Genomic DNA, 13,170 nt, shown 5'->3' with positions numbered 1-13,170 from the left:
GAAGAGGTTGCAGTCAGCCGAGATCGCGCCACTGCACTCCAGCCTGGGCGACAGAGCAAGACTCTGTTTCGGCCGGGCGCGGTGGCTCAAGCCTGTAATCCCAGCACTTTGGGAGGCCGAGACGGGCGAATCACGAGGTCAGGAGATCGAGACCATCCTGGTTAATACAGTGAAACCCCGTCTCTACTGAAAAGTACAAAAAACTAGCCGGGCGAGGTGGCGGGCGCCTGTAGTCCCAGCTACTTGGGAGGCTGAGGCATGAGAATGGCGTGAACCCGGGAGGCGGAGCTTGCAGTGAGCTGAGATCTGGCCACTGCACTCCGGCCTGGGCGACAGAGCGAGACTCCGTCTCAAAAAATAAAAAAACAAAAAAACAAACAAACAAAAAAGACTCTTTCAAAAATAAATAAATTAATTAAAAAATAAGCAGGTAGTAGTGATAGGTGGTGACAAATGCCAAAAATAAATATTAGTAAAAGTCGAGAAAGTGCAGGATGAGACAGGGTGGAAGGCTGCAGGTGCCGCTGTTCTAGGGAACGGCGACCGCCGCCAGGGGCACAGCGCGGGCAGGAGCACGGGCGATGCGAGAGGGCTCGCTGGGAACCCCGGACCCCGGCGCGCTGCTCCCCGGTGCCGGCAGAGGGCGCTCCGCGCCCGGAGATGCGCTCACCGCCCCCCACCTCCTGCCTGGCCCTCGCCCCCGCGCGCCGCTGACGCAGGAGCGCGTGCGCGGGCGGCTCGGGGCTCCGCTGCCGTCAGCCAGCGGCCCGCGCAGCCTCGCTCGCGGCCATGACGTCACTGCCCCGCCCCCGCGCTCACGCAGGTCCGAGGCACCCGTCCGGGCCCCAAGCCCCCCTCTTTAGGCTCCGGGAAAATGCGGAGTTGGGGATGGCGGGGGTTGGGGCTTGGGCTCCTTGGAAAGGGCCTTGTGCCTGGCGCTGTGGGCTGCTGGACCCCAGGGGTGCAGGGATCTGGGGAGGGCCTGGGGCTGTCCGACACCATCCGTGGCTCCCTACACCCGAAGGTTGCACCCTCGCCCCCTGCCCGTGTTCAGGCCAGTGGAGTGGCGGTCGCTCCTGTCCTTTGGAACCCGGGCACCTGAAGAAGGCCCTGCTGGCCGGACTCAGGATGAAGGGTTGGGCCTGGCTCCTCCCTGCGGGCCAGAGCTGTGAGGGTCACTTGGGGCCTGGTCATTCTGGCCCTGGTTCGGGGGGTGCAGAGGGGAAGCCCCGCTCACTTTTCTAGGCATGACCTGTGCACCACATCCTCTCCTGGCTCTCGGGACCTCATATCCAGCTGCCACTCCAGGAAGCTGGGAGGCCTAATAGACTGAATCTCACTCATGGAACCACTTCCCTCCAGTCCCCACTCCAGGGTCGCCCACGGGTGAGGGCGGCATTACTCCAGCCCCAAACCTGGGGTTCCTCTGGAATTCCGCCCTGTCCTGGCCTGTGCACCCGGCATGGCCACCGCAGCTACCGTCTCTGGCCTAGCAGGTCCCAGCCTCCGCCTGTTTAGTACGGGTACCTTTTCTTCACACAGCCATAGCGAGTCTTCGTTAAACATCGGAAGCCTGGCGGGGTGTGGGGGCTCACGCCTGTAGTCCCAACACTTTGGGAGACTGAGGCAGAAGGATCTCTTGAGTCCGGGAGTTCGAGACCAGCCTGGACAACATAGCAAGATTCCATCTCTACAAAACAAAAACAAAAACAAAAAATTAGCTGAGCATGATGGCGCGGGCCTGTAGTCCCAACTACCTTCTGGGCTGAGGCTGGAAAATTGCTTGAATCTGGGAGGTGGAGGTTACAGTGAGCCGTGATCACACTACTGCACTCCAGCCTGGGTGACAGTGCGAGACTCTGTCTCTCCAAAAAGCAAAAACAAAATACAAAAAACCCTGAAGCCTGCCCATGTCATGGTCCTGCTGGGAACAAGACGGTTTCTCTGCTTCCTCCACAGGCGCTGACGTGCAAACTTTTCTGCCTCGAAACCTTTGCCCATGCAATTCCCATCTGCCTGGCACCAGGTTCCCTGGTGCTGCCCCTCTGCCTGGAGGGCCAGCCATAAGAGAAGAGCTGCCCTTGGAGTTCACAGCTAGCGGAGTGGGGGTCCCACAGCACACAGAAACAGGCAAGGCGCAAGGCATAGGGCCTTGGAGAGACGTAGCAGAGGAGAGGACCCGGACATGGGCTGGGAGCCAGGAGCAGAATCGCCGAGACTGTGAAGCTGGAGGAGTTGAAGGAAACCGGGGTGAATCTTTGGCTGAATGGACAAAGAGGCCTGGGTACGGAGCACCTGTAAGGGCAGAGGCGGGGAGGCTGAGCTGGGCCAGCGGTGTCAGCCTTTCTTTGGGATGAGAAAGAGCAGGCGCTGTGGGGTGTTAGGTGTGGGCCCAGCGGGGCTGGGGTGGCGCTTGGGCCAGGCTGGTGGCAGGTGTGTGGCCTGAGTATCTGAAGGTGAGGCTCGATGGTCTGAGAGGGAGAAGCAGCGGCAGCTCTGGGACTTGGGTTTCTGCAGGTGTCGTTCTGATGTCACCCCACAAGCAGACCTCTGTGAGCGCACGTTTGGGCCCCATGGGCTCTGCTCAGCTTTAAGCCGGTCTGTGATCGCTGTCACACAGGACAGGGGCCAGGAGGGGCATGGCGAGCCCTCCACAGTGGCAGAGGGGACCTGCGTGGGGAAGCAGGCGGGGCGCCTATAACCAGAGACCCTGGGCTGCAATTGTGCCCGAGGGGCCCTGGCTGTGCCGCCCCAGAACCCCCACGGACCAAGCAACGTGAGAGGGGAGTCCGTGTCCCCCGGGACCCCACCCCCTCCTGCGCACGCGGCGCACCTCGGCTGCAGAGAGTCGTGCATTCCAGGACACCCCGAGCTGCGTCCCTGGGACCTCAGGACCGGGCGGGGTGAATCGTGCCGATGGGCCGGGGGCGGGGCTCGGCCGCCCCGGCGGGTGCGGGGGGCGGCTCCGCGTGCGGAGTGGGCGCCCGGGAGCGCAGGCTCCGCCCCCCGCCCCCGCCGGAAGGGAAGGGGAGGCGGCGGCCGGCGCGGAGCCAGCCAGACCCAGCGGCGAGCGCAGCGGGGGCGGCGGGCCGGGGACGGGGCAGCACCGGGCGCGCGGAGCGGGCGCGCCGCCAACGCGGTCACGTGCGCGGCCCCTCCTCTCGCGCCGGCCTCCCCCGCGCCGCTCTCTCCATTCATAAATTCTCCGCCTGCTCCGCGGCCACCGGGCGCTGGAGCCAGCCGGGAGAGCCACGCAGCCGCCCGCCGCCCGCCCGCCGCCCATGGGCCGCGCGTCCCGGCGCTGAGGTAGGCGCGGCGGGCCCAGGGCTGCGGGGGGTGGACGGGGGATAGGCCGGGGATCGCAGCCGGCTGTGGGCTGAACGGCTGGAGGGAGGGCGCGGAGGAGTCCGGCGGGCGTGGGGACCGAGCTCCGGGCCTTGCGCCCCCAACCTGGCTGCCTGGAGAGGGACCCCCGCCCAGGCCCCGCCCCAGCCTCAGTTTCTCCCTGTGAGGTCGGGCGAGGACGATGGCGTCTCGGCTCAGCCCTGGCGTCGGGTCCCTGCCTCCCCTCGCTCGCCATCCCCACCCCTTGGCCGGCTCGAGGGTGCGGTGCTGCCCCGTGGGGAACCTCCGCCCTCGACTCCCGCAGTCGCCTCCGCCAGGAGTCCCCCTCTTCCCCGGCCTCCGGTCACCATTCTGCGCCTGTGCCCCACCCCCTCCAGCCTGAACTCATTTCCCGACCTACATATGCGGCCCCTTCCCCCAGTACTAGGGCCCGGGCAGCCTGTGACCGGGAGCGCGGTGGACAGCAGCCCCCACCAGGAGCCTGCCCGGCTTTGGGCCTCAGTTTCCCGCTGTCGTGTGTGGGCGGAAGCCGGGGAGGGGCAGGAGTGGCTGCCGCCTGTGCGCTCCTCTCGCTCCGGGAGAGGCCTGGCGCGTGCGGTGCCGACCTGGGGCCGCTGAGCACCCCGGCGCCAGCCCCGACCCCCTGCGATTCCCGGGCCTCCCCGCCCGGCTGCGTCGCGCAATGTCCAGGGGCTCCTTTCCCTAGTGCCGCGCCCCGCCTCAGTTTCCCCCGAGCATAAGGTGGCCGGGGATGCTCCGGGCGCCCGGGCTGGGCACGGCGGGGTGGCGGCCGCGGCCATCTTGCGGCTCCGCGCCGGCCCCCCCTCCCAAGGCTGCCGCCCCCGCGCCCCCTCCCCGCCGCTCCCTGGCAACCCGCCCCCCCAGCCGTGGCCTGCTCCGCGGTCGCCATGGGAACCAGCTTCTCTGGGCCGGGAACAGATGCGCCTCCTTTGTCCCTTGCACTCCCACCAGCGCTCAGCACCGGGGGACCTCCACCTCCCAGAGTCGTGGGAGTCGTGACCCGGGGACACGCACCCAGCCCCTTCGCCCTCCCCCGCGCGCGGGCCGCGGGAGGTCTCCCTCTACCCAACCATGGCGGGGTGGGCCCTGCCACGGTGTAGCTGAACTTCTTGGGGCGGGGGTAGTGATGGGGCGGATAGGGTGTTTGGATCCCTCTGGAGTTGGCCGCACCGCCTCGTTGTCCCCATTCCTCCGAGTGCTTGCCCTTCCCGTCGCAGAGCTCCAGGGCCTGGCGTTATCTTGCAGGACAGGCTGCACCGGCTGTGTGCAGTTGTGATGGGCACAGGCGCACCCTCAGAGGGCCAGGCTTCCTCCCCTGCCATGGGGATGTAAGATGGAGGTCCAGAGAGAGCCCCCTGGGCCCTCCCGCCAGAGCCAAGCCGGGTGGAGGCTGCCTCCGGCTCTGCCGCCTCTCCATGAGTCACTGGCCCCTGTGTGGGCTCCCGGTCCCGCAGGGAAGACCTGGCTTGTCTGCAGTGGCTCCTGGAGGAGAAGTAGGCCTAGCTGGAGCTGACCAGGCCTCCTCCCTACAGGGCCCTCCTCCCCAGTTCAGAATGCAGCCCACAGCCACCATGGCCACAACCGCCGCCGCCGCCACCACCACCACCACCACCACCACTGCCACAGTAGCCCTGACGACGTCGTGGGACAACGCCACTGGACGCCCCACGGTGGGTGCAGGGGACAGGTGGGAGGGGCTGGAGGTCGTCCAGGCCAGCAGCACCTGACCCCCCCCGCCCCCGGCATGCCCGCAGGCAGAGCCAGACCCCATCGTGGACAACTACGTGCTGCTGGTGGTGGTGATGTCGCTGTTCGTGGGGGGCACGCTGGTGGTGTTGTCCGGCGTCCTGCTCCTCTGCAAGCGCTGCTGGGACGTCCACCAGCGCCTCAACAGGTGCGAGGCCCCTACCTTGGCTGGGCAGGTGCATGGTGGTTGTGGGCACCAGTCGGGTATGGGGGACCTACCTCACTGGCTTCTGAGTCACAGGGTGGGCTGTGCCTCTGGAGAGTGGGTGATGCACAGGGCCTTGGCTTGGGGCAGAGAGCCGAGACCCACTGTGGTTCTCTGGGCCCTTGGTGCCACTGGGCTCTCCCGATGTCTCTCCCAGGGCCATGGAGGAAGTGGAGAAGACCACCACCACCTATCTGGACAACGGCACCCACCCGGCCCAAGGTGAGGTGCTGGCCAGCCCAGCTGCGCACCCACCTGTCCATCTGCCCCTTGGCCACCCGCTGCCCCCTCAGGCCGCCTGACCGTCTGTGTCTGTCTGTCTCCCCCACCAGACTGGGCGCAGCTCGATTCCGACTCATCTCTGTTTCCTTAACGCCCAGGCGTAGGTGGGCCCAGGCGCGTGCTGAGCGAGTGAGTGTGTGAGCGGATGGACGAGTGTCCCTCGCCCCACCCGCCCGGCCGCCCGCGCCGTGGCCCCAGCCCTCCCCGTCCCGGCTGCCCGACGAGCAGCCCTCCCGGGACCAGGCGCTTGGCGTGGCCCACCCGGGGCCCACCCTCTCCTGCCTCTTCACGCAGACCCCGACTTCCGGGGGGAGGACCCCGAGAGCCAGGATGCGGAGACTGAGCGCTTCCTGTCCACCAGCTCCACTGGCCGCCGGGTTTCCTTCAACGAGGCGGCGCTGTTCGAGCAGAGCCGCAAGACGCAGGACAAGGGCCGCCGGTAAGCAGGGTGGCATCAGGGGGTACCCCAGGGCCTGTCTCAGGTCATGGCTGCTTGGGACAGGGGAGGAGCTGCGCGCAGAGGTTGCAGGGACCAAGGCGGAGGCCCCTGAACTGGGACTGTGCGGTGGGGCGGCCTTGGCCAGCAGAGTGGATGGCAGAGCGCAGCAGCTGCGGCATCAGGCATGGGAGGTGGGCAGGCTCTGACGGCCAGATACCGTCGCAGGTACACACTGACGGAGGGGGACTTCCACCACCTGAAGAATGCCCGGCTCACACACCTGCACCTGCCGCCCCTCAAGATTGTCACCATCCATGAGTGTGACTCGGGTGAGGCCAGCTCGGCTGCCACGCCCCACCCAGCCACCTCTCCCAAGACCACCTTGGCCATCTTCCAGGTGAGCCTATGGGCAGCAGCCATCGGGGTTCCTCGGGGGATGTGGGGGCAGCCCCAGGGACTCCTGGGCCCCCACGCTCTCACTCACTCTTTTTCGGGGTGGCCCTCATCTTGGGATGGGCGAGGTGGGGTGGAGCAGGGCAGGGAGCCGAGCCCAGCATGCCCCTCACCCACCCGTGCCCCTCACCCACCCATGCTCTTTGACCTGTCACTGCTTCCTCCCCCACCTGGCTCTGTCCCACAGCCCCCGGGGAAGGCCCTCACGGGCCGCTCCGTGGGCCCCAGCTCCGCCCTGCCAGGTGATCCCTACAACTCGGCCGCGGGCGCCACTGACTTTGCGGAGATCAGCCCCTCGGCATCTAGCGACTCTGGGGAAGGCATCTCGGTGAGGGCCCCTGCGCGTCCCCCACAGTGTCCACAGCCCGGGAGGGTCCTTCCCCTCCCTGCCCCCAATCCAGGACCACCGTCAGTCTATGACCTCCCACCCACCACGGCCCTCCTTGGCCTGCCAGGTCATTGCACACGGGAGAAAGCGGGAGCCGACCGCACACCGGACACAGGCGTGTACTTACACGCCGGGGCACCCCAGGCTCCTACCTCATTGACATTCCCTAGGTGCTGGAGAGGGTGCACCACCCCTGCCCTCCCTCACCTGCAGCCCACGCCGTGGGCGAGAAAGCTCCTAGACACACACCATCTCCTCTCTCCAAACACCATGTCCAGGGACCTTCCCCGGAGGGCAGAGCACCCTTGTGTAGCGCACCCAGGCACCGAGTGCCCCTCCTCCTGCCTCTGTCCCTCTCCCAGCAGGTACCCCTCTCTGTCCCAGTGATGGGGGTCCTCGGGACTGTCTCCTAACCTAGGGCCATCTGGGGCCAGCACGCGGGGCTGGGAAGAGGTCTTAGTCTGAGCGCCATCTCTGTTCCCTGCCAGTTGGATGCCGGTACCAGGAGCACCAAGGCTGGAGGGTCCGGGGCTGCAGCAGGACCTGGGGAGGTGGGCCCGGGATCCGGGACGGGTACCGTTCTGCAGTTCCTCACCCGCCTGCGCCGCCATGCCAGCCTGGACGGGGCCAGCCCCTACTTCAAGGTCAAGAAGTGGAAGCTGGAGCCCAGCCAGCGGGCGGCCAGTCTGGACACGAGAGGTGAGCTGTGGCACCTGGTGGAGAGTGGCCCCTGCGGGCTTGGTGGTAGCTGCCAGGGGCTGCCCTGGACATCCAGGAGCAGGAGGTTGTGGGCTGGGTGGGGAGCCAATGCTCTGGGGCCTGGCCCTGCCCAGTCTGCCAGCGGGCATCCTGCCTGAGGTTCTGCAGGCGGCTGGGAGGGCTGAGTGTGTGGGCAGCTTGAGCCAGACCCACCTAGCTCCGGTGCCCTGTGTGGGAGGGCTTTGCGCGCCCTGACTCCTCTCAGGTCATTGGGGCACCCAGGATGAGGTGGTAAAGGAGGGTGTCAGGGGGCCACCTGGTCACTGTGCAGCGTAGAGGGTGGGGCCTGCGGCCTGCATCCCCCCCCCCGGCCACGCTGGGCTCTCATCCCTGGGAATGTGAGCGCAAGGTGAGTTCTCCAGGAGCCCCCCCTCGCCCGCTGGCCAGAGCATCAGCTGCTGTGTGACCTTGGCCAAGGCCCTCTGCCGGTCTGGGCTCTGGCTTCCTCTGACACGAAGTAAGTGTTGGACTGCGCCAGGGGTCAGCAGACATTTCCCGTCAGGCCCCAGATGGTGGCATTCGTGGGGTTATGGTCGGAGAGGCTGTCTCCACAACTCAGTGCTGCTGTTGAGGTGAGGAAGCAGCAGGAGGCACTGCGGGACGAATGCACCTGGCTGTGTGCCAGAAAAACTTACAGAAGCTGGGGGTGGGGGCGGCGCTTTGCCCTCTGGGCTGTGGCACATAGATCTCCGTAGTCCTTGAATTCTGCAGGCCTTGGGTCAGGCAGGATCCTGGAGACAGGGCTGCCTTTTCTGGGCTTGGGGCAGGAGTGTGTGGCGGGAACAGAGGGGTCCCGTCCGTAGCTCCGGCAGCAGGGCTAGGGCAGGCCAGAGGGGCTGGGGCCCTGCTCTGCCTTGTGGAGGGGGTGGCAGGTCCAGTTGTCAGGTGAGGCCGGGACAGAGGACAAATGCAGAGAGAAGGTGCTGTCAGTGTGACAGAGGACACGCCATCAGACAGTGGGAGACCCCGTATTGGGGCCTGGCTCCAGCCAGCAGGGGTGGGGTGAGTTCTCCCAACCCCCACCCCAAGGTGGCTAGGGGCCAGAGAGGGGAAGGCCTCCTCTGGCTGCCCCGGTCCTGCTGAGAGAATCCAGATCTTGAGATGAATGGAGCCCTGGTGGCAACTAGAGACATTTAGAGTCCAATGTGCTTGCAGCACAACCCACAACCTGTTTGCTGGGTAACTGCCTCCCTGCCCCTGGGGCCTGCCCACTCAAGCTTCGCTGGGGAGGCTGTTGGGAGAAGGGGGCCGAGGCAGGGGTGGGGCAGTCCCCCAGCGCTCCCCAGACCAGGGTGGAGCTGGCAGGAGAGGGCACCGCTCTCCCTCTCCTCATTAGTCCCCACCAAGCCTGTATGTGACTCTCTCATGCCTTCCATAGTTTGAGCCAGGCTGTGCAGGCCACCAGGTGTCCAGGACACGTCCTTATGAGTGGCCACACATTGACCAGGGCTGCCCTGGGGCACTACCAGTGCCTGAGGCCCTTCTACTCACTTGCTTCCTGGCCCTGCCCTGCCCAGGCTCTCTGGTCCTAGCATCTCTGCCCTCCGTGCCTCAGTTTCCTCACCTGTACTCCAGGGTGTACATACAGTCACTGTCCACACCCACCTGGCCTGGGGAGATGCCAGCTGGGGTCTGGCCCAAACCAGGGCCCACTTCTTTGTGCGTGTGTGTGACAGGGCACACGCATTGTGTGTGTGTGTGGGGGGGGCCACAGGTGTGTATGGTACACGTGTTCTGTGAGGGGGGCACAGGTGTTCTATATGTGTGGGGGGGCCACAATGTGTGGGGGGACACAGGCATTCTGTGGGGGCAGGCACAAGCATTTGTGTGGAAGGGCACAGGTGTGTGGGGCGGGCGCAGGCATTCTGTGTGGGGGGTGCCACAGGTGGTGTATATGTGTGAGGGGGGGCACAGGCGTTGTGTGTGGGGGGGGCTGCAGGCGTGTGTGTGGGGGGGGTACAGGCGTTGTGTGGGGGGGCTGCAGGCATTCTGTGTGTGTGTGGGGGCACAGGCGTTCTGCATGTGGGGTGGAAGATGGAGGTACACGCTGGCTGACGCTGACGGCACATCCTCTGCGTTCTGTGTGTGGGCGGGGGCGCAGGCGTTCTGTGTGGGGGCGCCACAGGTGGTGTATGTGTGGGGGGGCGCAGGCGTTCTGTGTGGGGGCGCCACAGGTGGTGTATGTGTGTGAGGGGGCGCACAGGCGTTCTGTGGGGGGGAGCGCAGGCGTTCTGTGTGTGGGGTGGAGGGTGGAGGTACATGACGGCTGACGCTGACGGCACATCCCCTGCATTCTGTGTGTGGGGGAGGCGCAGGCGTTCTGTGTGTGGGGTGGAGGGTGGAGGTACATGCGGGCTGACGCTGATGGCACATCCCCCGCGCAGGTTCCCCCAAGCGGCACCACTTCCAGCGGCAGCGGGCAGCCAGTGAGAGCACGGAGCAGGAGGAGGGGGGCGCCCCCCACGAGGACTTCATCCAGTACATCGCCAGGGCTGGCGACGCCGTGGCCTTCCCACGCCCCCGTCCCTTTCTGGCCAGCCCGCCCCCTGCTCTCGGCAGGTATTTTTCAGTAGATGGAGGTGCTAGGGGTGGACCTGTGGGCCCTTGCCCCGCTTCGCCCCCCCACTAGGCGGCCCAGGGAGCGCTCTCCAGGCCCCGTGGACACGCGCTCACCCGCCTCCAGCAGCAAGGCCCCTCCCAGAGGCTGACTCACTGGGGCCACCTCTCCAGCATGGACCAGAGGAGGGAAGCAGGGAGAAACTGGGTAAGGGTAGGGGGGTGGGTGGGAGGTGGGGCCCCACCCCCGACGATGGCGCTGGTACTGCCGCTTGCTAGTGGAGAACGAGGCCTGAAGGGCTCTGCTGTGGTCCCGGGCCCTCTCCCACCCCCACCACGCTCCCGAGGGCTGGGCAGACCCTTCTCAGAAGCTGCTGTGACCACTCTGGCCAGCGGCATTCCTGCCCCAACCCCAAGGGCAACTTTCCTGAAGCCCAGGGCTCACGTCCAGTGGGATGGGAATGGGGCGTGGGGCTGGGGCAGAGCAGGGTTCCTGGGGCAGCCCTGGTCTGGGGAGTGACCCTCACGTCTGTGCACCGTCCTCCTCCTGCTGTTTATCCAGCATGGGTGGGCAGAGAGCCCTAGCCTGGAGCAGTGGCTGAGCTGGACTCAACCGCATCCAGTCCACCCCCTGCGGCTCCCACATTCACTGGGAGGCTGGGAAAAGGTGACTCCCAGGGAGAAGCGCGTTGACTCTTCCTGGGAGCTTCCAAGGGAGGGGGCCCCCGCTGTCTGCAGTCCAGGATGGACGCACCCTGCTTGCAGGCGCTACAGCTCAGGGTCAATGCAAGACCCATTCCCTGCAAAACACACCGGCCCATTTTAAAGCTCTCACCTTCCAGGGCCTGCCCGAGTCCCAAGTCCCACCCGGGCCCACCCTCCCTGATCCAGAGGGCGGGTGGCCGGCCAGGGAGGGGGCGCGGGGCTCGGCCGGGCTCTGACGGCGCGGCCTGGCTTGCAGGCTAGAGGCGGCCGAGGCAGCGGGAGGAGCGAGCCCCGATTCTCCCCCGGAGCGCGGCGCGGGGCCTGAGCAGCAGCAGCCGCCACTGGAGCCGGACGCCGAGCGGGACGCGGGCCCCGAGCAGGCCCAGACCAGCTACCGCGACCTGTGGAGCCTGCGCGCCTCGCTCGAGCTGCATGCGGCCGCCTCGGACCACAGCAGCAGCGGCAACGACCGCGACTCGGTGCGCAGCGGCGACAGCTCGGGCTCGGGCTCCGGGGGCGCGGCGCCCGCCTTCCCGCCGCCCTCCCCGCCCGCGCCGCGGCCCAAGGACGGCGAGGCGCGCCGGCTGCTGCAGATGGACAGCGGCTACGCCAGCATCGAGGGCCGCGGCGCCGGCGACGACACCGAGCCGCCCGCCGCGCCCGCCCGGCCCCGCAGCCCCCGCGCCTGGCCCCGCCGCCCGCGCCGCGACTACAGCATCGACGAGAAGACGGACGCGCTATTCCACGAGTTCCTGCGCCACGACCCGCACTTTGACGACACGCCGGCCGCCGCGCGACACCGCGCCCGCGCGCACCCGCACGCCCGCAAGCAGTGGCAGCGCGGCCGGCAGCACAGCGACCCCGGCGCCCGCGCGGCCCCGGCCCTGGCCGGAACCCCGGCGCCGCCTGCCGGTGCGGCCCGACCCGCGCGTGCGCCCTTGCGGCGTGGCGACAGCGTGGACGGCCCGCCCGACGGCCGTACCCTGGGCGGCGCCGGCGACGACCCCGCCATCCCCGTCATCGAGGAGGAGCCGGGCGGCGGGGGCTGCCCCGGTTCGGGCCTCTGCGTCGTACCCCCCGGGGCGGTGCTGGACAAGCTGGCGGCCGGCCTCGAAGAGAGACTCTTTCCGCCACGCCTCTCCGAGCCCGTCGTGGCGGCTCCCTCTTTGGTCGCCGCCGCTCCCACGTCCCCCGACCACAGCCCGGCCTAAGTCCCGCGTCCTGGGCCCATCTCTCTGGCAGCTTCTTCGGCGCCGCGCGGGGCCTCGGCGGCGGGAGAGACGTGGGGGCGCGACGCCCCGACGCGCATGCGCTGGAACCGTGGGCCCTTCGCGCACGCGCGGGGCGACGGAGGCGCGTTCGTCGCTTCAGGGCGCACGCGCAGATCCCCGGCAGCCCTCGCGCGGTCGAAGCGCGCACTGCTATGGCCGGTGCTGGCTGGGTGCTGCGCGTCGTGAGGCGCGGGACGCGGAGACCCCGGCTGGGCGGGAAGGAAGGGGCGTGAACGGCTCTCAGCTTCGGGCTCCTGAGGACAACGACCAACTGCCCTCCGTCCCGGATCGGGCGGCTGCTTAGACACTCGCAGGGCCGCCACCCGAGGGACGCGCAGCCCGCCGGGCCGGATGGAGCCGCCGCGTGCCGGGCGCGTGCGCGAGCTCGCCCGGGTTGGGGCCGCGGGGCGCTAAGGGCCGCAGACGAGTTGACCGCCCTGGGCCGGGAGGCGGCTCAACACCGTGACTGCCGACCCCCGAGACCGTTTACCTCACCGCGGCGTGTGCTGGCGGCAGCCCGCGTCGCCTCCGAGCAATAACTGCGCCGCCGCCGCTGCTGCCGCCGGCCCTGGGGGAGCCGGCCCGGCCCTTCCGCCCCCGAGTCCCCACTGCCCTCCGCATGTGAACGGCGCCCGCCCCGCTGCCGCCCCGTCCATGTTGAGACGCGAACAAAACCGTCACAGACGGCCAGGTCCAAGCTTCCCAAGCTTTATTTATTGCCAAATTCGGGCGCCCTCGCCCGCACCACGCCCTCCGAGCCCCCGCCGCGTCTGCACCATCCCGCGATGGCGTTTCTCGTGTTTGTTTTCTGGATGATTATACATACTGACTGCACACTCCTGCTCGCTCCGAGTTTTCTCTGGGGTCCCAGGAGCGCAGTGGCCTTGGGGGAGGTGAGGGGTCCTGCCCTCAGACCGGGCGGCCGAAGCAGGGTGACCCGAGCGCGCAAAGGCAGCTGCGACGTGAGCCCAACCCCACGGCCCCCCCCACCCCGGCCACC

At 67.8% G+C, this 13,170-nt stretch overlaps 1 protein-coding gene across 4 annotated transcripts; it reads left to right on the top strand.

Annotated features, from left to right (window-relative positions):
- Positions 1 to 3,056: 3,056 nt before the first annotated feature.
- Positions 3,057 to 13,006, top strand: CBARP (CACN subunit beta associated regulatory protein). 4 transcript variants are annotated; one of them, XR_012428175.1, is made up of 10 exons: positions 3,057 to 3,306; positions 4,899 to 5,036; positions 5,121 to 5,260; positions 5,475 to 5,539; positions 5,894 to 6,038; positions 6,264 to 6,435; positions 6,679 to 6,819; positions 7,368 to 7,578; positions 10,023 to 10,402; positions 11,156 to 13,006. XR_012428175.1 is itself a non-coding variant. In XM_045381109.3 (10 exons), exons 2-10 carry the CDS (start codon positions 4,920 to 4,922, stop codon positions 12,108 to 12,110), a joined length of 2,121 nt encoding a protein of 706 aa, XP_045237044.2. In that variant the 5' UTR covers positions 3,057 to 3,306; positions 4,899 to 4,919; the 3' UTR covers positions 12,111 to 13,006. The 4 variants fall into 4 exon arrangements, 3 of the variants coding, with proteins under 3 accessions (XP_045237044.2, XP_073881266.1, XP_065392061.1); XM_045381109.3 differs by having other exon boundaries at positions 10,023 to 10,197; XM_074025165.1 differs by having other exon boundaries at positions 10,023 to 10,193; positions 11,156 to 11,294.
- Positions 13,007 to 13,170: the final 164 nt, after the last annotated feature.

Source organism: Macaca fascicularis, chromosome 19, assembly GCF_037993035.2.
Source record: "Macaca fascicularis isolate 582-1 chromosome 19, T2T-MFA8v1.1".
NCBI lineage: Eukaryota > Metazoa > Chordata > Mammalia > Primates > Cercopithecidae > Macaca > Macaca fascicularis.
The sequence above is the reverse complement of the archived record's forward strand: the minus strand, read 5'-3'. Positions and strand labels throughout refer to the sequence as shown.

Excerpts from the sequence above, each read along its gene's own strand:
- CBARP (XM_045381109.3), top strand. The coding sequence starts at position 4,920 with ATGCAGCCCACAGCCACCATGGCCACAACCGCCGCCGCCGCCACCACC. Across the intron at positions 6,436-6,678 it reads CCACCTTGGCCATCTTCCAG|CCCCCGGGGAAGGCCCTCAC; the intron begins GTGAGCCTATGG and ends TCTGTCCCACAG. Across the intron at positions 7,579-10,022 it reads GGCCAGTCTGGACACGAGAG|GTTCCCCCAAGCGGCACCAC; the intron begins GTGAGCTGTGGC and ends TCCCCCGCGCAG.